The 26,372-nt window shown below is 36.7% G+C and overlaps 1 protein-coding gene across 1 annotated transcript in view; it reads left to right on the forward strand.

The window, feature by feature from the left end:
• The window catches only part of AP2A2 (adaptor related protein complex 2 subunit alpha 2), a 56,061-nt gene extending 29,921 nt beyond the window's left edge, over positions 1–26,140 (forward strand). Inside the window, exons 5-17 of the mRNA XM_015821240.2 lie at positions 1,031–1,160; positions 6,272–6,373; positions 10,684–10,792; positions 12,785–12,932; positions 15,298–15,466; positions 17,014–17,151; positions 17,706–17,888; positions 19,651–19,748; positions 20,636–20,867; positions 22,276–22,449; positions 23,807–23,967; positions 24,692–24,774; positions 25,975–26,140. Of these exons, the coding sequence (XP_015676726.1) occupies positions 1,031–1,160; positions 6,272–6,373; positions 10,684–10,792; positions 12,785–12,932; positions 15,298–15,466; positions 17,014–17,151; positions 17,706–17,888; positions 19,651–19,748; positions 20,636–20,867; positions 22,276–22,449; positions 23,807–23,967; positions 24,692–24,774; positions 25,975–26,087 (1,840 nt within the window). The 3' untranslated portion in view covers positions 26,088–26,140. The remainder of the gene's footprint in view (positions 1–1,030; positions 1,161–6,271; positions 6,374–10,683; positions 10,793–12,784; positions 12,933–15,297; positions 15,467–17,013; positions 17,152–17,705; positions 17,889–19,650; positions 19,749–20,635; positions 20,868–22,275; positions 22,450–23,806; positions 23,968–24,691; positions 24,775–25,974) is intronic.
• The last annotated feature ends 232 nt before the right edge of the window (positions 26,141–26,372 follow it).

Below are 26,372 nucleotides of genomic sequence, written 5' to 3' on the forward strand. Positions count from 1 at the left end.
AGTAGGCAATTGAGTTTATTCTGTTAGATATAACAAGTATCATATCGTATTTAAACACTCTTTTTCTTCCCATTGGTGGTTGATTATGTTTTTAAGGCTATACATTTTTTTAAAAAAAATTGCCTTAGAATTGGCTTTATTAGATTGTTAAATTTTGCCAACTTGCTTAAGTGCTAGTTTAAATGCGGTGCCAAATTTATATGAACGTCCATTTATATTTCTGTATTGTTTTGCAGAAGTTTTTTTTTTATTTTTTATATTTACTACTCATATTTATATACTCACCCATCTCATCAAGGGTAAAATCTTGAAGCTCATATGATGCAAAAATCTCTTTAATGTGTTTGCATGCTGTAGTGAACTAATGTTATCTTTATGATAGTAAGAGGCAACCTTATAAAGAAAATCTAAACTTTGAAATGTTTTATTAGAACTAGGTGTTTAATTACAGTGAAAATAAACCTTTTATTTTACTGAGCTAATATAACATAGGGATGTGCAGCCTTATAGGCTTAAGAAAATTTCTTGGAGGCAAGTAACCTTATTTTATACATGAAATCTGATAAGTTGAAATAGTGTATGAATTGTAAAATGATGTGTGTATTGGCAACATTCATTTCCCTATTGTGATAGTTCGTTTAGGAATTTTGCAGTATATTCATTTTTCTGGTAAGTGAACATGCTTCCTTTTCATTCAAATTTAGATGGGTACGCCAGTAGATTACCTGTGCACCTATGAACCCCGATCCCTCGGTCTTCTAGAAAATGCCTCTATAAAATTTGATGTAACTGGAAAAGTTATATGCTACATCAGTAACAAAGTGATAGGAAATCTAAAATTATTTTCCATCTCCTTTTCTCACTGGGGTACAAAAGATTCCAGTTTATAGAATCAATTGCTCAGCTAGATGATTAATTTCCAATTACTTCTGTAGGAGGGAAGTTTTTCTTTTCAGTATTATAACTGTCTGTCTCAGGGGGTTTGGGGAGAACTTTACAATTATTAACAGGAATTTATTTGTTTTTGCAGAGACACCATGGATAGTGTAAAGCAAAGTGCAGCCCTGTGCTTGCTACGATTATACAGAACGTCTCCTGATCTGGTGCCAATGGGAGACTGGACATCAAGAGTTGTGCACCTTCTCAATGATCAGCATCTGGTAAGCACAGCTGAATACATTCCCTAGTTGGAGGTTTTCTCCAAATCATATCCAAAGTATGAGATGTTCCAAGGAAACCACATAGATTGTCCTTGTCCTGTCTATACTTCGAAGAAGTTTTTGTTTTTAGCATTTTTGCCCCACAAGAACTGAGAGTCTATTAGTTCTTCCAGAATTGCGGAGCAGAAACATTTTTTTTTAATTCTACAAATCTACTCATTAACTGAGAATTATGGAGTACTGTCAGACTACAAATTGCTCATTTATAGAGAATTCAGGTCAATTCAAACTAGGCAGAAGCTCTGTCCCAGCTTCCAGTTTTTCACTTAACAATAGCACCTCCATCTTGTCTGGATTTCATTTCAGCTTGCTCTTCCTCATCCAGCTCATTATTGAATTTAGGTAAGGTTCAAAAGTATCAATTGCTTATTTGGAACTGGATGATAAAAGGCAATTGAGTGGTTTGTCATTAGGTTACTGATGACCAGTGCTTTTTTGGAAAAAAAAAAAAAAGGTGCCGGAACTCACACATGTTATACAACCCGCCTTGCCTATCCTACAAGGTTTACCTTTGTAGTTAAAAAAAAACAAACCTTCAATTTTTAGTGTATCTAAAAGCCTAGGATTTTGTTCAAGGTAAGTTGATACTATTAATGTTACCATGCACTGTGTGGCTTTAAATTACAAGAAGGCATTTTATTAATCTTTTGGGACATTTACCACTGGCATACCCATTTAGTTTAATGAATGGAAATGTCAGCTTTCTATGTGGAATGAAATTGGCCCAATAAAACAAAATTTGGTTGCTTCTAAAAGATTGAATTATTTTTAAGAAGTTGTCAAACAAGGTGGAAAATTTACATTTGGAGTTTAATATGGATATTGACTTGAAACAAATTAAAGTTGAAACTTTAACTCGGTGAACAGATTACTTTTAATTTACCTTTAAGTTAAACCCAATTTAATAAATAGATCTGATTAAACCTCATACTGTAGGTCTACCTTCACATCTGACCAATACATAATTAATATATATTATTATTAATAATACCTCCAAATCACAAGACATTGGCTTTATTCTTATTCTTCCCCTCTGCAGTTTGAATATAAAGTATAAAAAGACTAAAAACAGATTTTCGTAGACATCCCAGCCTTTGAACTACCCAAGGAACTGAAACAGCAAAGTTTCACTTTCACACTAGTTGCCTTTCTTTCCTTTCGCTTCACCTCTTTTTAAAAAATAAATAAATATTTTATTAAGTTTTATAAAGGTATGGGGAAAAAAGGGTCGGTAGGTACAACAATGGGGTTGCCCCCAATGACATTCCAAGCTTTAGCAAGCAAACTATCATCCGGGTACAAGTATTCAGTGGGAATAGTTAATATAATAATAAGTAACTGTAGTCAACAAAAACAGCAATAATTATAAAACATATCAATTAATCAATAAGCATCAATCATCTTACTAAATTTCAAAATCAATTTTCATTAACTCATTTTGCTAACCATTGATAAAAATTTTCCCATGTTTTAAAATAAACTTGAGTCTTCTTTCTCTTTAATCTCTAAAGTTAGTCTATCCATTTCTGCACATTCTAGAATTTTCCTAATTATGATCTTATCCGATGGTACATTTTCATTTTTCCAATATTGGGCAAATGCTAGTCTCGCAGCTGTCAATATATGTAATATTAAATACTCATTCTCTTTGCCATAATTAGATCCTAGTATTCCTAACAAAAACAATTCTGGCTTAAATTCTATCTGTACTTTAGTCATCTTTTCTAGCCATATATGAATCTTGGACCAAAATTTCTTTGCACTAGGACATACCCACCAGATATGGTAATAAGTACCTGGCTTTTGTTTACATTTCCAACAGTTATTCGAAACACTTTTAAACATTTTCGCTAACCTTACTGGTGTCATGTGCCATCTATAAAACATTTTATACAGGTTTTCCTTATATGAGGCTGCTTTAGTCTCAATAGTAGTAACTGCGAGAGGGACCTCGGAGTCCTAGTGGACAATCATTTAAATATGAGCCAGCAGTGTGCTGCAGCTGCCAAAAAAGCCAACACAGTGCTAGGCTGCATTAACAGAGGGATAGAATCAAAATCACATGAAGTATTAATACCACTTTACAATGCCTTGGTAAGGCCACACTTGGAATACTGCATTCAGTTTTTGTCACCACGATGTAAAAAAGATGTTGAGACTCTAGAAAGAGTACAGAGAAGAGCAACAAAGATGATTAGAGCACTGGAGGCTAAAACATACAAGGAACGGTTGCTGGAATTGGGTATGTCTAGTTTAACGAAGAGAAGGACGAAGGGGGACATGATAGCAGTGTTCCAATATCTTAGGGGCTGCCACAAAGAAGAGGGAGTCAGGCTATTTTCCAAAGCGCCTGAAGGCAGGACAAGAAGCAATGGGTGGAAACTAACCAGAGAGAAGCAACCTAGAACTAAGGAGAAACTTCCTGACAGAACAGTTAACCAGTGGAACAACCTGCCTCCAGAAGCAGTGAATGCGCCAACACTGGAAGTTTTTAAGAAGAAACTGGACAGCCATTTGTCCGAAATGGTATAGGGTTTCCTGCCTGAGCAGGAGGTTGGACTAGATGACCTTTGAGGTCCCTTCCAACTTTATCATTATTATTATTGTTAATATTTCTATCCAAAAGCTTTTGCCAAGCTTCTAAATCTATAGAGTATCTGAAATTTTTTGCCCAAACTATCATTGTCTCTTTTACTTGTTCTTCCATCTTCCATTTCAGCAGAAATCTATAAAGTTTCTTAATCAAATTTTCATGTGTTTTCAAGAGTATTTGATCAAAATCTATTTATTCTTTATAAAATCCCAATGTCTTTAGGTCTTTCATATATCTTGTTTGGATTTGTAAGTAAGGCCATGATGATAAGTCAATACCTTGTTGTTGTAGATCTTGCCTATCTTTAAGTTTTCCATCATCCAAAATGTCTTTATAAGTAACAAGTTTGTCATAATTGATTAAATTTGGGTAAGCAAAAGCTTCCATTGTTGAAAGCCACTCTGGTATTTTAATATAATTTTTTTGTTTTATTCTCTCCCATTCTAAAAGGAGTACATTCCTTATAGCATGGTTTTGAAAGTATCTGGGTATTTTATTTTTCCCATACCACAGAAAGGCATGCCAACCCAGTTGTAGGTCATGCCCCTCTAGGTAGAGAAGTCTTTTATTTCTCAACGTTATCCATTCTTTGATCCATGGTAAAATGCCTGCTTGATAGTAAAGTCTCCAGTCTGGGAGTCTAAATCCTCCACTATCTTTGGCTTCTTGTAACAATTTAGCTTTAATTCGTGCTTTCTTCCCTTGCCATATAAATCTTAATGTTGTTGCATTTAAATCATCAAAGAATGTCTTTCCCAATTTTACGGGAATTGTTTGAAATAAGAAGAGTAATTTCGGTAGGACATTCATCTTCACTGTCGCTATTCTTCCTAGCAGTGACAGTTGGAGGTTTTTCCACTTTTCCAAATCTAATTTTATTTGTTTCAACAATCTTTCATAATTATCTTTTTTTAATGTTGTACATCTTGATGTTAAGTAAATGCCCAGATATTTCACTTTTTTAACTATTTGCAGGTTTGTCTTTTTTGTAATATAAGTTTTCTGTTTGTCTGTTAAGTTTTTTGTTAATACCGTAGTCTTTTCTCTGTGTATTTTCAAGCCTGCCACTTCTCCAAATTTTTCAACAATTTAGTAGTTGTTTCTAGTGGATCTTCCAAAATGAAAACCAAGTCATCTGCAAAAGCTTGTAATTTATATTTTTGGTCTTTTATCTCCAATCCTTTTATTTCCAAGTCCTGCCTGATATTTCTAGCCAATACTTCCAATGTTAAAATGAATAGCAAAGGGGATAGTGGACAACCCTGTCTTGTGCCTTCGCTTCCCCTCTTTTTAACATCACACCCCACCTTCTGTAAGGGAAGGCAAAAGGCTCACTCACCTTCTCGTGAAAGATGGCCTCCATCTTTATGTGTCTCCCACCACCACCATCGGCTTCCACATTACATGGTCTGACCCAGCCAATCAAGCCACGCTCTGGCTGTGGTGCTCCGGCACCTCATGGCTCCTCCTAGAGGAAGCAGACAGCACCAGAGGGGACTCGGCTCGCACTGTACCACCAGCGGGGCATTTTCAAAAACAAATGAGGATAGGAAGGGAAACAATAGGAAAAGAACCCAACTTTGGAAAATCCATTGAAAAAAGATGCCGGAACTCTGTTCCGGTGCATTCTATGACAAAAAAGCCCTACTCCAAAATTCTAGATGTCTTAGATGTTTGACAACATAAGGTATAAAAGGAAAACTGGAGTTTCAACAGTAGTCCCTCAGCACCACCTTCTGGACATGGCATGAGAAGGTCTGGAGTAACTTAAAACAGGTGCTCCTGATGCCAATCCACAGTTGATTGGGAAGGGTAACGGGGGAGAAACAGGATCAAATATTCTGGCAATTAGATTTTGCTTTGCAGTGTCCCTTTTTCTTAATAAGGTAATTTAAAAAGCCATATTAACTCTTTAGTGCACCTCAAATACCTTTAGAAAATATCTGATTGATGAATACTGAGTTATGCTATGAAAAGTTCTTACTTGCTTATATTTCTTACATTTGAGAATAAAAAAAAATCTCACTTGAAGTAGAGAAAGAACGCTACTTTTAGGTAGCCTATTTAGTTTAGTAGAATTCAGAGATTCACCACCTGAAGTTCCGTGTAAAAAATATGTGTTAAATTAAAGAACACAATGGTCTCATGGGTAGCTATGAAGCTAAGGATCTTGATTTGACAGACAAGCTTACAATCCTATAACCTTGCACTTGCCTTAGACTTTCTGCATTTCAGCAATATTAGTTTGAGATTTGTTGCTGTGACAGTATTTTGAAGACACCTTGACTGTTATTAAATCTAATTAAGTACCATTACAATATGAAATTCCCTTTCATCAAGTTTATAAAATGAAATATGAAACCTGATTGTATTCTTTGCGCATAATAATGACATTGTGTACTTATGATGAATTTAAGCCTGGAAACTTTACAGGAACTATAAAATTGCTTTTTTTCAGGGTGTGGTTACAGCTGCTACCAGTTTGATCACTACTCTGGCACAAAAGAATCCAGATGAATTTAAAACCTCAATATCTCTGGCTGTTTCCAGGCTTAGTAGGGTAAGTAGATTGTTGGCTAGACATAATGGTGGAACAAAATAAGTCTAGAATGTAAAACAGGATAATTGATTAGGTTAATCATTTCAATTCTTACCTGTAAAATTAAAGTATGATTGATACTAGGACCAATCTGACAGTTGGCTTGTTTACAGTAACCCTCTTAAGCCCTTTTTAATGGATTTTGGTGACTTATCTGTGAGCCTCAGATTTGTGGTAAGATTATATTTTCAGCCCACCCATTGTTATTAGATTTTTATGTTGGCTTTTATATATTTTGTTCAACTCAAAGTGGAAAACATACTGTACATAGTACTGCTGCCTCCTATTTTCCCACAGCTACCCTATAAAATTTACCCCCTAAATATAGGTATAAACAATCCTAAGTATACTTATGGAGAGCCACTTTGGTATAGTGATTAAGATATCAGGCTAGAAACTGGGTGATTATGAATGCTAGCCCTGCCATAGACTGGGACTTTAGCCAGTGACTTTCGCTCAGCTCTAGGAAAGAGGCAAAGGCAAACCACTTCTGAAATGTTTCCAAGAAAATGACAGGAACCTGTCCTGGCAGTTGCCCAGAATCAAGACTGACTCAAAAGAACAAAAAAAAGTATATTTAAATATTAATTGGACATATCTTTTATTCAGATTATTCACCATTTTTATGGGCTTACCAACTGAGGTATTTAAAACAAAGCCATTAGCTTATTAATTATAGAGTCCAGGAATCTATTTTATCAATTGGACAAAGAACAAATAATACAAGTTGAATAGCGTCTATAGATTCTATTCTGTTGGGTGCTATATTTTTATCCTGTATGCATAGTTGGTTTGGCCAAGCTTTTTCCTAATTTTATTAGTGTCTTGAAAATTGTTCTCTATTCAGCAACATGCTACTGAATAAATATTCTCCTGATTTAACTTCAGAAATCTGATGCTTTTTCTTTTTTGGATGATTTCTTTACATAAATAGAATGACCTCTGCCAGCATAACTTCCTGTTCTTTGTCCCAGAGAGACTGAGCAAGATATAGCAGTATATTTTTGTTAAATATGTAAATGTATTATATTGCAATCTTAGATAGTGAAGATTATCTGAGATGATGGCATCTTTGCCTCTCCTGGAGGCAAAATTTTAGTTCCTAAAGGAAAAACAAATACTTTTTAGGCCTGTGTATAAACCACAACTTCTTTTTATGAAAGCATTGTCTTTAATTCCAGTCAGGTGAAATCTTTAACAATAGAAATGGAACCTTGGTGCAACTTTAGGAATTTTCAAATGTTAATTCTAGCCAGAAGCAATTTATGTAACTGACTCTGATAAAGGTCATGACCTTCCTTAAATCTATTATAAAAGCTGACCTATCAGGCATATGACTCTTTCAAATGCTGGTAATGGGACAGTAGGCCAATTTAACAAATGCAGAACAGACTAATACATGTGTATCCATCCTGAAACACACTACTATGCTTGTGCCTACATTATCATATTGTATCTTTGCTGTCCAGTCAGAGGAGGAGTGCAATGTGGGAATGACAGAGTACAGTATGCAGAATATCTCCTAAAACATTTTATCTAGTATGAACTGCTTCCCACTTGGAGGTCATTCCCAAAAGCCCTTGCCAATAATATGGGAGAGCAAGAGATGATCACCCCAGGACCAATGCACCAAGGCACCAGTTGAGGTATCCGGGATATCAAAAATATTGTGGCTGTTACTCTGCTTGCCATTTAGCATTTACTAAAGATAGGGCCAGGTCTGCATTCTGAAAAATTGTATAATTAACTTCCTACTTTCTTATGAATGAAACTAATTTTAAGTCTAAATAGAGTACAGAAACATATCTATAAGGAACAAAGCATTGTACGCAAATTCCTTTACTAATGTGCCCCATTTCTCTACGATATGAGATCTGTGTGGACTTTCTGTATTTGCTGGAATTTGCTATTTAATGGTTCTCATATAGAAGAGAATCCTTTGCTAATTATGGATATAAATGAATATACAAAATGCTGAAGCATGTGTGCATATGCATATTTGTATGCTAAGATAGAAAAATGTGGGTTAGACAGCATCACCACCAGGTGGATTCGTAGCTGGCTGACCGTACTCAGCGTATGGTCCTCAATGGAACTGCATCTACATGGAGGGAACTGTGTAGTGGGGTGCCCCAGGGCTCTGTTCTGGGCCCAGTGCTCTTCAACATCTTCATCAACGATTTGGATGAGGGGATAGATGGGGAACTCATCAAATTTGCAGATGACACCAAGCTGGCAGGAATAGCCAACACTCCAGAAGACAGGCTTAAGATACAGGAGGACCTGGACAGACTTGAACACTGGGCGCTATCTAACTAAATGGTGAAAAAAGTAAGGTTCTACATTTAGGCAAGAAAAACCAAATGTACAGGTATAGTATAGGGGGGTACCTTGCTCAATAGTAGTAACTGTGAGAGGGATCTCGGAGTCCTAATGGACAATCACTTAAATATGAGCCAGCAGTGTGCTGCAGCTGCCAAAAAAGCCAACTCAGTGCTTGGCTGCATTAACAGAGGGATAGAATCAAGATCACGTGAAGTATTAATACCACTTTACAATGCCTTGGTAAGGCCACACTTGGAATACTGCATTCAGTTTTGGTCACCACAATATAAAAAAGATGTTGAGACTCTAAAGAGTACAGAGAAGAGCAACAAAGATGATTAGGGGACTGGAGGCTAAAACATATAAGGAACGGTTGCTGGAATTGGGTATGTCTAGTTTAATGAAGAGAAGGACGAGGGGGGGCATGATAGCAGTGTTCCCATATCTCAGGGGCTGCCACAAAGAAGAGGGAATCAAGCTATTCTCCAAAGTGCCTGAAGGCAGGACAAGAAGCAACGGATGGAAACTAATCAAGGAGAGAAGCAACCTAGAACTAAGGAGAAACTTCCTGACAGAACAATTAACCAGTGGAACAACCTGCCTCCAGAAGCGGTGAATGCTCCAACACTGGAAATTTTTAAGAAGAGACTGGACAGCCATTTGTCCGAAATGGTGTAGGGTTTCCTGCCTAAGCAGGGGGTTGGATTTGATGACCTCTAAGGTCCCTTCCAACTTGATGATGATGATGATAATGATGATGATGTTAAGTGCAAGACCAGCCCATCCAGCTTTACACATATTACATGTGATACTCCTATACCCTGACATGACAGCAAAATGTGTGATGATGGTTCAACACATTGATTCTCTTTGTTTTTTGTATGTTATCAAAGTCTCTTCAAAATCCCAGCTTGCTTTCCCTTTTCTTTCATCAAACTTGGTTCAAAATGAGCATTTTCAATCCATGGTTATTCTGTTCTTTTTTTCCCTGACAAATTTCAAGGACAATATTTTCTCCCACCCATCTGTTAAAAAAAAGTGATATAATTGTGAATTTAGTAAGCAGTAAGTATTAAAGGCACATTCAAATACCGGTTTGATACAACTAAGTACATGTAGGCTTCTTATTTCCTGTTCTGTACCCTTTGATAATACTCGCACCTAGACTAGTGCATTTTCGTATTCATAAGGAGAAAAAAATACCCTTAAAGTTACTCCAGATAAGCTACCTCCCCAGAAGCCATTTTAGGTGTGTTTGAGTAGTGAAGAAGAGTTTTTTCCCTTCCTGTTTTGAGTGATCGGTCAGTTTTGACAGAAGCAGTTGCTGTGTATCTCTTCCATTAGCTGCCAGTTTCCTTTCCAGAAAAATTTTGGACTGCAAAAGTGGCCTAAAAACCAGGAGATGGTGAGTTCTAGTCCTCTGTTAGGCATGAAATTTGTCTGGATGACTTTGGCTGGATGACAAATTTGAATTATACAAAATAAAAGCAGCATTTAACAGCAACAACAGTAAGAATAAGAATATATCAAGAATCAATTATGCATTTGTTTGTATTTTAGAAGTCTATTGTTTCCAAGCATTGTGTAAATTAGTAGCGACTTATGTTAAAATATTTACTTTTGCCTTTTGTGTGCTCTGGGAAGCTGCTTGAATGTTTATGAATTTCTGGCACACCTTCCACTACATCAGTGCTCAAGCTTCTGTGTTTTATTTTCTTGAATTTTAATTCCTGTTTTCTTAGACTTCATTAAAATTCAGAATCTGCATTGGGCATTCCCTAGGCCAGGGGTAGGCAACCTCGGCTCTTTTATGACTCATGGACTTCAACTCCCAGAATTCCTGAGTCAGCATGAAGTCCATGAGTCATAAAAGAACCGAGGTTGCCTACCCCTGCCCTAGGCTTACAAAATGTCATCAGAGAGTAACAGAAAATTTCTGCTTTCAGATTGTGACATCAGCATCTACTGATCTCCAGGATTATACTTACTACTTTGTCCCTGCTCCATGGTTGTCTGTGAAGCTTTTGAGATTGCTGCAGTGCTATCCTCCACCAGGTGAAGTAATGAAAACTATCGTAGTTTCATGCTTCCTTTTAATTAGCAAAGAACAGCTAATAGCATTTGAAATGTATGCATGTGATCGTAGAGACAGCAGTGTATGAAATTAAGATAGCTATGTGCATGCTTACATGTGCTTAAAATCAACTTTTGCTCTTTGAATCCAAACTGCTGTAAAGGGATGGAGGTTTTTGGTATTTTTTTTTTTAAATAATAACAAGTGGCTGAACAAGCATATCTGGTTCTCATTATTTTGGAACAAATACAGTTTGGCTGAACAAACATTACCTGGATCCAACTCCTTTAACAGAATGCTGTTTGGCTCTTTCCTTGGTCTAGTGACATTTGGCTATTTAAAAAAAATGATTTAAATGATGGTATAGATGAAATCCTTACAACTTTATAGGAAACAGAAAGCTCAAGAGAGATCACTGACCCCATAAAAGGCAGAATAAAGATTAAAAGCAAATTTAGATTCTGGGCCAAAGCTGCAAGAGGCAGTTTAGCATCCGTAAGGTCAGAAAATATTCAGTAAAGAAGTACAGATTGGAAGAGGTCTGGCATTGTAGCAATATATGTGGAAAAGGCACCCTGGATAATCTCAAGTGGTGCATGAGCTGCCAATGTGATGCCACTACTAAAATGCAGTTGTAGGATGCAGTATCAAAAACATGGTGTCCAGAACTTGAAACAAAAGTTACATTATATTTTATACTTATCTGGTTGCTTCTGGAATATTGTTCTGGACATTGTTTTTTTAAAAATTGTTTATAAATTGGAGAAATGCAAAAGGAGAGAGGTATTTGTGTAACTGTCCAATGGGAAGCTTCTGGATATATTTAACTTGGAGATCTTAAGATGAGTGAAAGATGCAATTAAAGTTTTCAGATAACTGAGGTTTGCCATTCAGAGGAAAAAGCAAATGCACCCAAGCACAATATTAGGGTAGAAATTGCAGGAAGACAGATTTGAATTAAACTTTAGGCAAAAAATGTTCTTGTGAAGCCAGCATAAGGATTCTTGAATAATAAGTGAATGCTAAGCAGAGACTAGATGGCCATATATCATAAGTGCTATATTTACTGCTTGTGTTGGAGGTGTCTTCCAGATAACATCTGGAATAACATCTCCTGCAAGTATAACATTCCTGAGTCCCATATGTACATCTTGCTCTTGTGGGGCAAAAGGTCAAGACTATTACAATTTGAAAATGAATGTCCTTCCATTGCATCAAAACATGATTGGCTAGGAACTGTTCTCCTGCACTTAAATTCAGTTTGACTTATTTGTCTCCAATATTGTCAAATAGTCTAAAGCAGGGGTGTCAAACTCACAATGTCACATGACGTGTCGCAACGTATCACAACTTTTTTTTTCCATTGCCGGCAATGGGGTGGGCACGGTTTCGCTATGATGCATCCGGCCTGCGGGCCGGCAGTTTGACACCCCTGGTCTAAAACCAATTAGTTGTAATATAGATAGAAATGGTGACTGTTGGATTAGCTTATTAAGCAAGGATGGATTTCTCACCATTACTGATCCTTACTTACTCCATATATGCCTGATGCTAGAAAGCAGATTGCAGAAAATCAATCTTCCCTCCGTTCCATTTTGACAAGCCTACCCAGCTCTGAGAAACATTGTGGTGTAGGAAGATACTCTGTGGAATTTTTGTTTTAGTTCACTACTGCCACAAACATGAGCATTGCATGCAAGCTGTTGTCGTTTTTCCACTTAAAAATGTAACTTTCCCATTTTTCACATGCTTATGATTGAAATTATTTAACGCTGGGTATTGTATTGAAGTTAACAGATGCCTAGATCAGAAATCATTAGCTACTCTATACTTGCAGGAGAATGTTATTCCGGATGTTATCTGGAAATAGCACTGAGTTTTTCAATGAGACATTTAAAAGGTGTATAGTAATTGTATACAGTAATTTTACATTGTTCAGCGAATTTGCCTAATGAGTTTCTTTCTCCCAGAAGACCCTTCCGTTCGAGGGCGTCTCACAGAATGTCTGGAAACTATTCTTAACAAAGCTCAAGAACCTCCTAAATCGAAGAAAGTGCAGCATTCAAATGCAAAGAACGCTGTACTGTTTGAGGCGATTAGTTTAATTATCCACCATGACAGGTAAGATTTGGAGGAAAACTGTGCTTTGAAAACTGGCCTGCCGTTTTAAAACAGCACTGAAATGTCACTTTGCATGTCACTTCAAAGACCTGTTCAGTGGCCATTTCCAACTCGAATCTTACCAAATTTTTACCAAATTTGAAGAATTAGGAGCTGTTCGAACAACAATTTAAGTTATTCTAAAACTAAGCCAGCAGGATCGTTCTTGCTAGAAGACACCGTAACCCGCAACACGCCATAGCAATCTGGTCTTTCTTCCACTTGGTTGCTGGTACCGGGATTTGTATTTTGTCTTTCTTAAAAAAAAACAAAGAAGCAAACATGCAGGGTGTGGAGAGAGTAAGTCCTTTGTTTTATTTTTAAAATGAGCTCTGCATACCTGAAGCACAGGAAAAAAGGAGTATATAGGAGTGGCTCTGTTTTGCAGCTGTTCCTATACTAAACTTTGCTTTCCTGGAAGACTTACTGGTTGCTTAATCAATGAAGCCACATGCCAGCTATGGTTTCATGTGGTCTCTGCCTTAACCTCAGTCTGGATTTATTTCCGAGTTCACCCACAATCCTAAACTGAAACACTTGTTTGTTTAGCATGTTGTGTGAATCAGGAGCAGCCTGTGTGGGAGATATGAAAGATATTTTTTTTTCCTATTGAGATTGTATTCCATTTCAGAATTCTACCTAAAAGAATGACTTGAAAATGAGTCTCCGTCACATGTCTTCACAAGTATCCATAGTGCATCTCAGTCCTAGTTTTCCTCAGTCAGTCTTGAATTCATACACTTTCCCTTGAGAGGACACATATTTTTGAACTTAGTCAATCGTTGTCTTATTTGCTTACTTCATTTATTATCAATGTATTTTCATTTATTAAAAACAGTCCCAAAATAGGGGATGCTTTGATGATGCTGGGATAGCATAATAAGAATAAATGTAATCTTGTGGGTGAAAAAATCACAAGACACTGTTAAATTGTTTTTCTTGGGTAAGATTGATGCAAACAATACAAGTAGCTCTTGGTCCTAATTTTATGATCCAAGGTTTTGTGTTTCTGTGGTTGCTAAGGAGAAACCATAGCAGATAAAGATTTTTGTGTAGCTACAGGTTTTAACTTGTCTTTTGTTACTCTATAAACATGCAAAACAGCAGATGGGCTTTTCTGCATGTGTAAAGTACATTTTTAAAGATCCTTGTACCCAAGGTCTTGGTTTCCATAGTTGTAGAATGGAACTGAATCTTTATGAAGAACAAGGACCATCTGTACATATTTGCTTGGCAATTGCATGATATTATTTTGTCCTAATTCTTAAATTATGGGTGATGCTGCTCACCCATGGGTAATTCCCATGTGTTAGTAGTATTGTAAAGTCACATAGGAATGTCAGATCAGATGTTATTTCCTGAATCCAAGAATGATCACTCTGGAAGTAGAATAACACTCTCCCTATGCCAATAACTATACTGATGAGGTCATCCATATCACCAAAACTTTTAATTTTGATGAAATAGCATGGAAAGTAAATATGTCAACAGAAACAAGACAACATCTACATTTATTGGCGACTGGAAAAATCTTATGTTTTGTATAAAAATAAAAAAATGAATTTGTGATTTATGGTTTTGATCTTTAGACACGATAGAGCAACGGCTCCCAACCTTTTCTAGATCCCGCACCCCTAGAACACTTCTGATGCATTCTCGCATCCATTACAAAAGTTTGAAATAACGGCAACGAATTATGCATAAACACTATAATTTTGAAACCCCAAGTTTTCGCACCCCCTGGAATATCATCTCGCATCGCCAGGAGATGCGAGCGCCCCCGGTTGGGAAACCCTGTGATAGAGTATAGAAAGAAGAGAGTAACTTGAGAGAAGTTAAAATATAATTATACTTAATAACTGTCGTGAAGAATATCAGAAAATATTTCTTTATGCCTTTATCTTTCTTGTTTTTTCTACTTCTATTTTCTTTTTTACTACACTTTTAACTTTTTTATTTCTTCCTTTTTCACATTCTTTGTTCTTTGTTCTAATATAATTTGTAGTCGTTCTTATTCTTGAAACTGTGTGTGTGTGTGTATGTGTGTGCGTGCGTGCGTGCCATCAGGATTATACATAATTGACTCTATTACCCCAAAATGCACACTTCCAATCCTTATGAAATGCTGTGTGAAAATAATACAGATAAAACTTCCTGCTTTAAAATGGAATCGTACTTACTATTATTGCTAACATTCAGAAGATATTAGCTAGACTTTTAATGGTAGGGAAGATACCTTATAATGCTCTCATTAATGCTCTGTAGTACAATTTGTGCTACTGATTGTTACAGTTTGTTATCTTTTTACATTCTCTCTTCTGCCTAGTGAACCAAACCTGCTTGTTCGTGCCTGTAATCAGCTAGGCCAATTTTTGCAACACCGGGAAACTAATCTTCGTTACTTAGCATTGGAAAGCATGTGCACGCTTGCCAGCTCTGAATTTTCACATGAGGCTGTGAAAACACACATAGAAACAGTGATCAATGCATTGAAGGTAACATTTGGTTCTGTATATCGTCTACAATCCTGATTCTTCTGTTTAATTGATTTTTATTTTATTTGTTTAAATCATTTATAGAGCTGCCTCTCTTATCAGCTCTGGGGGACTCCCAATCAAAAGATAAAACAGTATAAAAATCATATTAAAATGATAAAACTAGACACATTAAACCTAGCACCCAAACAAATTCTGGTATGCATTTTATTGGTTTTTCTAGCTAGTTATCTCCAATTTTTTATTCAACTCTTGCAAACTATGATTTTTTTTTCCTTTGGAACTTCTTTAAAACATTTCATAACCCACAATAAGGTTCAAGTTTTTCCAATTAGGCCATGCTTGAACTGTAGCTCCCATTTTGTGCTACTATATAAAAATTTAGCAAGTACAATAATGCTGTGTTGGTAGTCCTAAGAAGAGCACTCTTTACCTATGAAGATGCAGAAAAGAAGGGAAAAAGATAAGAGCAGTTCTGGAGAAAGGAAGAGAAGTCAAAATTTATAGTGTGGGAGTTCCCTGCTTTCTGAAAATGTATGACTCCTGCATGATTGAAGCTAGGGCTGAACTTAACCACAGATAGACAATAATTTAGGAACAGGACATTCATTCCACAGGGAATGAAATTGAGAATAATTTGTACACTCCGTTCTTTCATCTTCCATTTTCTGCTGTGCCTCAATTCCTGTTTCTTCCTTGTCCCTTCTCTTGATGGTACTGGTTGACCCTTGGTATTCTGTTGCTTGAGGCAAAAAGAAAAAAAAGAAAAGTCTCTCCTATGCCTTGTACAAATGGCCAGATGACCCATTTTGAATCTTGTCTTCAGAACTGAAGATGGACTATTGTCCTTTGCTACACCTGCAAATGCCATTTAGCTTGGAGGAGGCTGAATAGGCAGTAAGGCATACAGCTTTCTTTTCTTTGCTATTGCTACTGTCTAAGCAAATACATTATATAGACCTGGCCCTATTACTAGGTTGGTGTCTCCCAATTAATCCTGGATACTTTCTAATCAGTTCAAGAAAGATTTTTTGGATAAGGAAAGATACTGGCCTTTTATTCTTTATTTCATCCCTGTTTTAAAGAGTTTCTAAGGCAGTGTTTCTCAACCTTGACAATTTTAAGGCATGTGGACTTCAACTCCCAGAATTCCACAGCCGGCAATGCTGGCTGTGGAATTCTGGGAGTTGAAGTCCACATGCCTTAAAATTGTCAAGGTTGAGAAACACTGTTCTAAGGACTCTGTGCAATATATACATATTTTTAATCCATTGAATTATCTTCTACTTTATCTTAAAGTTCCTGAATGGAACTTTAGTTCCACTGGCAATAAAACTGCTCTTTCAGACACTATACATTAATAGGCATTTTGTGCTAAGTACTGCTTAAGACTTCTTGATGTCATGACAAAAATTGCCTATTATTGATTCTGATTCAATTCTCGGTATCTCAATATTCTCAAAGTCTCATAGTATACTTACATGTTTGAAAATTATTTCATATCTTTCCCCAAAGTTTTTATGTTATAATTATGATGCTACTTCTAGACCGAGAGAGATGTAAGTGTACGACAGAGAGCAGTGGATCTCCTGTATGCTATGTGTGACCGAAGCAACGCCCAACAAATTGTAGCCGAAATGCTGAATTATCTGGAAACGGCTGATTATTCTATTAGAGAAGAAATTGTAAGTTTTTAACTATGTATCTTAGCTTTCATTGCACGCTGTGCATGTAATATGACAGGGTTTTATTTTGTTTTGACAATCTACATATCGTGCTTAAGAATTTCAATAGCAACTAAACTTATTTAAAAAGATATAACAATGAAGTTAGAAATGGTTTTGGGAACAGGAATTATTGTTACTACTTGGAGCTTGAAATATGGTGCTCTAGCATGCTATTCAAAGGAGTAACTAACCAATGGTCATACATAGAGTTTAGTGTTATAGCAAGAATTCCTCCCTATTAAAACGAGCATCATTTTTCTTCTGAACAAAAACCTGCTGCCAGCATTGCTCAGTTCATTAAACTGTGTATACAAACTGCTCATTGTCAAAAAAATATTTGCATTTGATTAGAATGCTGTATCAGGCCTTTGTTATTAGTTCAAAGATAAATGTTAATTTGTGTTGTACTAAATGGCTATTTGTTTTTTGTAACTGTAAAATAAGAAGGTAACCCATATTCCCTCCCTCCCTCCCTCCCTCCCTCCCTTCCTTCCTTCCTTCCTTCCTGCTAGGTACTCAAAGTTGCAATTTTGGCTGAGAAATATGCAGTGGACTACACCTGGTATGTGGATACCATACTGAATTTGATTCGAATTGCCGGGGACTACGTTAGTGAAGAAGTCTGGTACAGAGTAATTCAAATAGTAATTAACAGAGATGATGTTCAAGGATATGCTGCAAAGACAGTGTTTGAGGTAAGAAAAGGTTATTGTTTGGCAGTCCTTTCTACCTACAATTCATTGTAATCTATAATAAAAGCAAAATAGTTGTATAATTCATGAATAGAAGCCAAGTAGTTATGCGGAGGAAGACTTTTTTAAATGGATCTTTTTCTTTTTTTACTTCTTGTATTTCTTCTTGTTTTAGCAGTTGTTATTTTTAAATTACCTGGCTCTAATAGTTTGTAATTTTAGGATCTATATGTACCATCTGTAATTTAGTGTGTATCTATAAAACATTAATAGGTAACCTGTAAATAGTATTTTTTGATAGATGGGACAAGAGCTTTATAGAAAAAGGTAAAATGGATTTGATAGCTGATGATTTGTTAGTTACAAAAATGTGCAGTGTGATTCCTTTTTAATATATATAATGCTTTTATGAATGCGTAGCGTTATCAGACTAACCAGAACAAAAGGAGAGACAATGTGATATTAGATATTCTTCTTGTCAAGGCTCTTCCTTCATTTGATTTCCTTCGTAGCATCCATATTGGCCTATTATAGTTTTAAAGCTCTAATGTGGGTCCAGCAACCTTAGGCAGAAGCTCTAGGACTTACTTATCCAGTATTAAGAGCAAACTTCTTCTGGCTTGGCAAGGATCAGTGGGTACTTGTCAAGGTCAGCTAGCCATGAAGAGTCATATACTTAAAACTCAGCCTTGACCTGAAGATATGTGATAAAGCTTTGCTTGGAGAGAGTTTTCAAGAAAGTTATATGGTATTCTTAACATAGTTAAGATGTTCTTATTGCAGGTAACAAGTCATCTTTCATGTGTCTAACCCCTAAGTAATGATCCACTTTCTATCAAAAGCTGTGATACACAAAGAACCATTTTTTATTAGCAATGTGTGAGGCCAAGGTCATTGAAGGGAATAGTCAGACTCAAAAGCTGGCAGGAAACTCAATTTTCTATTCCCATTTTATTTTTCCCCCCAATTATTTTTCCTCCTAATTCAGTACATTGTTAGGGAAGGGACTGGGCATAACCTCTAGCAGCTTCAATTAATTGCCTGCAAAGGGTTTTTGATTCTAGTATAATTGTAAAGGTGCAGAAATGATATATTTAAGAATGGAGCTTATTTATTGAAAATAAATAATTTTCTCTACTAAAGATAAATGAGCATTATAAAGGTGTTTATCAAATGAAGTTGCTCTCCTGTGAAGTATCTTGTAAATTACTTGTTAAATTATTTTAAAATGTTGACTGAAGAATAGCTAATAAATATACTGCTCACAAAAATAAAGGGAACGCAAACCCCTTCAGTTCCATGGTAAAATGTTCCCTTTATTTTTCTGAGCAGTATATTATAAAACTGCATGTAACCAATTGGGGAGGAGAGGGGAGTGTGTTTCCTTACTTTGCAGTCTGTTTCCTTGAACAGACTTCTCTGGTTGATCTTGGCCATAATCTTGCCCTATGGATTAACTGTAGTTATTAGGGGAGGAGGTTTGTGGGTCTATTCCAAAGGCAGAATGTGGATCTAGGTATAAATAAGAACACCTCTACAAATTTTGAGGCAAAAACCCAATAGGGTTACCAATAAATATTTTTTCTTTATTGTATAATGTTTGTGTTCCTTATACATTTGGACCCTAAAAGAAGATTATGCACGTAACAGGCTATATTTTTTTTTCTTTTCATAGTGTTATAGATTTCCCTCCACACTAGGTGTTTGTGTACCCACTTTCTGAATTGGTAATTTTTTTATGCTTCCTAAATGCCTTTTTCAACAGGCTCTCCAAGCACCAGCCTGCCATGAAAACTTGGTCAAAGTGGGTGGCTACATCTTGGGAGAATTTGGAAACTTGATTGCTGGGGATCCAAGATCCAGGTAAAAACATAATAGCATCTGTAACATAATCACGCTGAGAACCAGCTCAGGCCTCATGTGACTAAATTTGTATTTGGATCTGGTTATCCCACTATTACTCCAGTCCCCTAATCAGTATACCATTGCTGTCTTTTAAGAAGTAGGATAACTCTCCCCAGCACGATTCTGTGTAGCCAGATTTTATTCAGATTATTTCTCTATTTAAAGCAGAGGTAAGCAATGTGTTTGGGATAGTAGGCACATCTATCATTTTTAGAGATTTGATTGCAGCATAGTAGTATTCTATTTTTTAAAAAATTGAAAAGAACCTTTAAAAAATAAAGTTACAATTTTTAAAAACTGTGAGAACCAAGAGAAATGTCTACACATACACTTAAATATAAGTTTGCCTGTCCCTGGTTTGAATATTAAAACAATATAAACCATTAGAACTGAACAGTAGAATAGAATAAATTGGAAATTTAAAATAGCAGCAGAAATGCCTTTATTTCGCTGTGTGTGTTTTTTTAAAAAAAATTATTATGATTTTTATTCACTTGTAGCATAAAATACGAAGATACAAAAGCAAATAATAGGGAACAAAGGTGGGGGAAGGGGAAAAAGAGAAGTGTGGAAAGTAAGGGGAAGTTGATTTCCGACTCCCTCAGTTGCCGTAAAATAAGGTATTAACATCAAATCTCAACTTTTTACATTTCTATAGTAGTATGAACTAGGCCCTTTCTGTATCAACAAATCAATCTAATCAGTAAAAATGGCCTTTTATTTCAAAATGTAATATTAGGATTTTCATGCTGAACTCCTTCCCCTTCCCTCCCTCCCTCCCCCCATCAAACAAACCACTGTGAATGGATTGTTAGCTCTGACTCTGTTTTCTTTCTCTCGCCAAGTCCTCTCATCCAGTTCAACCTGTTACATTCAAAGTTCCATCTGTGCAGTGTCCCAACTAGAGCACTGCTTCTGTCTACTTACATCAAGTTTGTAAATTTATTTCCTGAGATAAAAACTACTGTTCAGGACGTATTACGCAGTGACAGCCAACTAAAGAATGCTGATGTTGAGCTACAGCAGAGAGCTGTTGAGTACCTGAGACTCAGTACCATTGCTAGTACTGACATTTTGGTATGTATGTATGTATGGTTGCATATATTTATAGTTATGAACCCTAGCCTCCAAAAATAGAGTTCAGTTTTTATTTCTTAATGATTCTGCACTTCGTGGTGGCTTTGAAGGCAGTTGCATATCTGTCTTCAACAGATCACAGGGATGACACCAGGGCTGAACTTGGGGGTGTAGACCTTAGGCCTTGATAATCTAAGAAAGCTTCCATCCACTCTTAGTGGTTTGGAATCAGTGAATGGTGTACAGGTAGTCCTTGACGTACGACCACAATTGAGCTCAAAATGTCTGTGGTTAAGTGAGACATTTGTTAAGTGAGTTTTGCCCCATTTTATGACCTTTCTTGCCACAATTCTTAAGCGAATCACTGCAGTTGTTAAATTAGTAACACGGTTGTTAAGTGAATCTGGCTTCCCCAGGAACTTTGCTTGTCGGAAGGTTGCAAAAGGTGATCACATGAGCCCTGAACACTGCAACCGTCATAAATATGAGTGAGCTACCAAGCGTCTGAATTTTGACCATGTGACCATGGGGATCCTGCAATGGTCATTAGTGTAAAAAATGGTCATAAGTCACATTTTTAGTGCTGTTGTAACTTTTAACGGCCACTAAGTGAACTGTTGTAAATTGAGGACTGCCTATAGTGCTGCACTGGCCACCTGGTTAAAAGCTACAGCCAGCAGCCCATTGTTCCTAAGCCAATGAGATACTACTTTGTAGATGCTCAGACAGTGTGTCAAGGAGCAAGTACTTTTATGAAGTTAGGGCTCTTAAGGGCAGCATCTGATTCCTTCGGTTACTTGCTGCTTCTATTACAAACACCTTTTTCCTTTACAATGGTGCATAGCTTCCATGGCTGCTGACTAGTTCAGCAGAGGAAAGGGGTGGAAACAGTGGTAATGGTAGAAGAAGTGCAGGTAGTGAAGAGGTGGAGCTGCAGATGGTGATATTCCCACTGTAGCGGTACAGAGCTCCACACCTTCTGGTTGGCAATTTGTAATTGTTCCCACTCATAGTGGTGCCACTTTTCAGCGGCATTTCCAGCCCGTTTCTACCTTGTCTGTACTTGTTGCTGTTGAACTATCTGTCCACATCCATTTTCTTGCAGAGCTCCTTAGGGACTCCTAAGTAGAGAAACCAGACTGACTGACATTCTGGTTTCCACACTTGACAGACATGGTCTTTGGCCTTGGTGTGAAAAGAGCCTTTCAGGAAATCACTGAGAAGGGGGAGGGGGAATTAGTGAACTTCCACTCTCTCCCAAGTACAACCCAGAGAGTGGTTAATATGGTCAGCATTTAGGTGGCCTTCATGACTTAAAAAAGAGATCCACCCCTGACTTAGACAAAGCTGTTAAGAGGTCAAAGCATGTTTCTTACATTTCCAAAATGTGCCTTGATTCCTTTCTAAGGCAACAGTTCTAGAAGAAATGCCTCCATTTCCAGAGAGGGAGTCCTCGATTCTAGCCAAGCTGAAGAAGAAAAAGGGTCCAAATACAGTTACTGATTTGGAGGAAACCAAAAAGGAAAGAAGCTCAGATATCAACGGTAGCACTGAGGCCACCCTTGTAAATGCAAGCACAGCGGTAGGTTGTACCTGTTTTTGCTGTTTCAGAAAGGGTGGTGGTGGAATATCACCCGTGTAGACAATAATACTTAGGCAATTCCATACTTTGATTATCACATTTCCAATAATTTGATTATTATTTGTTCTGGCCTTTACATGCTTTTAACTTTATGTGTATTATTACTGCAACCTTATTATAACATTTTTATAACTATATTCTGAGAGATAATTTGTAAACCCTTCCCTCACCAAGAAAGCATCTTTCATTTGTTTTTAACCATGTAATTTCCATACATTAAGGACTTAGGTGCCTGTATAGATAAGTCATGTTTTGCTTAATAAATATAAATGTTTCCGGAGCAGGATTTAGTTTGTGTATGCAAAGTCACACACTGAGATAATATTGATCACAGACTCACAAATAGAAGAATACATAATGACAACCCAAGAATGTCTTATGAGTGGATACAAAGATACAAAGTTTTCCCATATTTCCTTTACTCTCAGCAGCTACTCTTCTCAGACTGACACATGTAAGGATGCTTTAAACTCCATATTAGGATTTGCATTCATTTTGTGTGTCACAGGTTGTGCATGTGTGCTTTTTCCTTTACTTCAGGAGCTCTGAATCTGTTGCTCAAGTTTAATATCCACAGAACTCAGAAGTCCTGCTTGATCAGATGTTGTAGCTGGAGAGCTACTCATGTTCAGGTGCCCCCAAAGAGAAGATCACATGGGGCCTTTCCAGTCAAATCCACAGGGTCTAAATATGGGAGGCCAAATTGAGACATGTGGGGAAAGAAATTGGGAACTCTGCCGGTATCTTTTCCACATGCACATTTTCAGAGAAACATGAACAGAGAATTGGTTTTATTATGAGCATTCACTTTGGAGGCAGACTAGGTTCTTTTGTTTAATCTATCTTTCTTTCTTTCTTTCTTTCTTTCTTTCTTTCTTTCTTTCTTTCTTTCTTTCTTTCTTTCTTTCTTTCTTTCTTTCTTTCTTTCTTTCTTTCTTTCTTTCTTTCTTCTCTCTCTGTCTCCCTCCCTCCATCTCTCACTCTCTCTCCCTCCTAAATTAAGGATTTTTTTTAAAAAAAACAACCTTAGTAGCATATGTATTTTAAAGTTAACCTGGAAAAGCAGTGTTTTTCAAACTTGGCAACTTTAGAATGTGTGGGTTTCAATTCCCAGATCTGCCCAGCCAGCAAGCTGAAATTGCTTAGTTGAAGGCCATGTATCTTAAAGTTGCCAAGTTTGAATAACGTTGTGTTATATAGCACCTGATCTTTAATAAAACACAATGAGGGTAAAAAAAGAAGATATCTTGGCTCTCTGTCCTTTTTAAGCATTTAATACCTCTGTTGTTTCTTGCAGTCTACTCCATCTCCTTCAGCAGACCTGTTAGGTCTTGGTGCAGCTGCAGTCACAAATTCTGTGCCTGCAGCATCAAGTGGTAGTTTGTTAGTGGATGTATTTTCAGACAGTTCTGCAAATCCTGCATCACTTGCTCCTGGTTCCGAAGACAACTTTGCAAGGCATGTGATAAATCAACACTTTCGTTTCTTGTCTTCTTTTTTCTCCCAGTCTTTACCCAATGTAGTTCTTCTGTGTTTCCATGAGGTTACAAAACTGTTTGACACTTTAAGTGTCATTGACTCGCTTTTCCAAGAATAAGATTGGCCAATTTCTATATCCTCCAGATGGTAGGCTGGGTTATTGCCATAGACAAAGGATCAGCTCTAAAGTAAACTTGGCACCTTCTGTTGGCATAGAGTAGAGATGGGAAGGCCTGGAAAAAAAAACTGGAAAAATTGGGGAGAACAGTTGGGTTTTTTTTCTCCATTTTTTCTAAACAGCTTTGGAAAAAAAGGGGGAAAAATCAGAAAAAAATGGTTTTTTTCCCAATTTTTCCAGTTTTTTTCCCCAGGTCTTCCCATCCCCAGGTCTTCCCATCGCTCCTAATTAAGTCAAGTGTTCATTCAGTCCTATATACCACAAATGTACATGTTTCTATATATGTTATTAGCAAGGTTAAATATTTTAATCAGATTACCTACTCTGTTTAGAATAATTTTTCTATAATTGGAAAACATTTTCCCCTCTAGGGTGAAAATTCAATCTGTAATCTATCCAGATTTTTATGTCCTCTGTTACTTTTGAGTACATCTCTATCTGTATTTCCTCTCCAAGATAAACTAAAAGAATGCATACGATTGTTTAAATATAATTTGACTAATGCAGCTATTTCTTTACTTCTAGGTTTGTTTGCAAAAACAATGGGGTCCTGTTTGAGAATCAGTTATTACAGATTGGTCTGAAATCTGAATTTCGACAGAACCTGGGTTAGTTGATAGGTTATAATGAGCCAAAATTATGATAATTGCTGTCTTAGATCTGTTTTAATTTTTTTAATGTTTTTCAGTTTAAAGATAATTTCTTTGATTCCTAAAGAGTTCCCCATAAACAGTGTTTCCCTTAGAAAGTGAAGATTTTCAGAGATGCCAATTATATGCTGTCACTTGATAGATAGATAACCTTTATTGTCATTTTATTACTGTGGGCACAACGGCACACATCAAAAATGAAATTTAGTTGCCCGCTCTCAAAGTGAAACACATACATGACACACCCTAAAACATACTATATACGACATATGTATATAATGATGAGTAGAAAGCTTCTGTAACTAACAGTAGTCCTCAATTAACAACAGTAATTGGGGCTGGAATTTCTGCCGCTAAGCAATGTGGTCATAAAGAACAATGTTGTATGATCCCGTAACTTAGCAATAGTAACCCCATTGCTGTTGTTAAGCAAGGTCCTTGAGGATTGTTAAGCAAGGACCTGACATGACTGTGACATAAGAAAAAGTGGGAATCCAGAAGTGTTTGCTTATGAGTGTTGAAACTGCATCCCAGTCAAGCAGATTGGTGGGGGAGAGATACATGTGGGTGGGTCAGCGCTTACAGAGTATGGGCCGTAGTGTCGACAGGTGCTGTGGAGTCTGAGATCCCCTGGAGAAAAAGCAGCAGGAACAACTTGCAAGAGTGACTTTGACTTTCTGCTAGCTTCCTCATTGACTTTGCTTAAGGAAAGCCAGCAGGGAAAAGGGGTAAATGGCGATCGTGTGATTTCAAGATGTTGTAACCATCTTAATGGCAAGTCAATTCTCAAGTGCCCAAATTGCAATCACGTGACTAGGGATGCTGAACTAGCCATAACTTTGAGGGTTGGTGGTAAGTCCCTGTTCTTCAACACCATTGCAATTTCAAACAGGCACCGAATGGATGTAATCTGAAGTTTACATGTATTTTAAAACTATAATGGTTTCTATGTTTCCCAAATATACATCTAGCACATAGCATTTGTGTTTTCAACACAAATAACCATTCATTTTTTGCTCAAAAACTCCCTTCGCAATTTCACGTGGCACTTTGAAAACATGATATAAATACATTTGTATGAGTATTTCTTAAAAGTTCTCAGTGGACTTTATCGGTAACGTGGATCATATGATTAAGATATTTTCTTCTTTCTTCTAGGTCGTATGTTCATATTTTACGGAAATAAAACTTCTACACCATTTTTAAATTTTGTTCCAACGTTAATCTGTTCAGACGATCTTCAGTCAAATATCCTTTTGTCACTTATATAATTGAACTATATTATATTCTAGGCCACAAGAATAAGAATATATGTTACACTATCATGCATTCTTTGTAGGATAGTATAATGTTCTCGCTGCTTTGTTTGCCTCGCATGGCTTTAAAGAGCAAAAAAAATGTATGAAAAGAAAAACTTCCAAATTAGCAATATTAGCAATAAGAAACTATAATAAACTAGTGTTGAGATTGTGCTTCTGTAAAAGAAAATCAGTACAGTTTTTATTTAGCAGAGAGCATGATGCAAAGAGATTCAGCTGCTTAAATCTGTCAACAAG

The sequence above is a fragment of the Protobothrops mucrosquamatus genome, unplaced genomic scaffold, assembly GCF_001527695.2.
Source record: "Protobothrops mucrosquamatus isolate PMUCROS unplaced genomic scaffold, P.Mucros_1.0 scaffold_162, whole genome shotgun sequence".
Lineage (NCBI taxonomy): Eukaryota > Metazoa > Chordata > Lepidosauria > Squamata > Viperidae > Protobothrops > Protobothrops mucrosquamatus.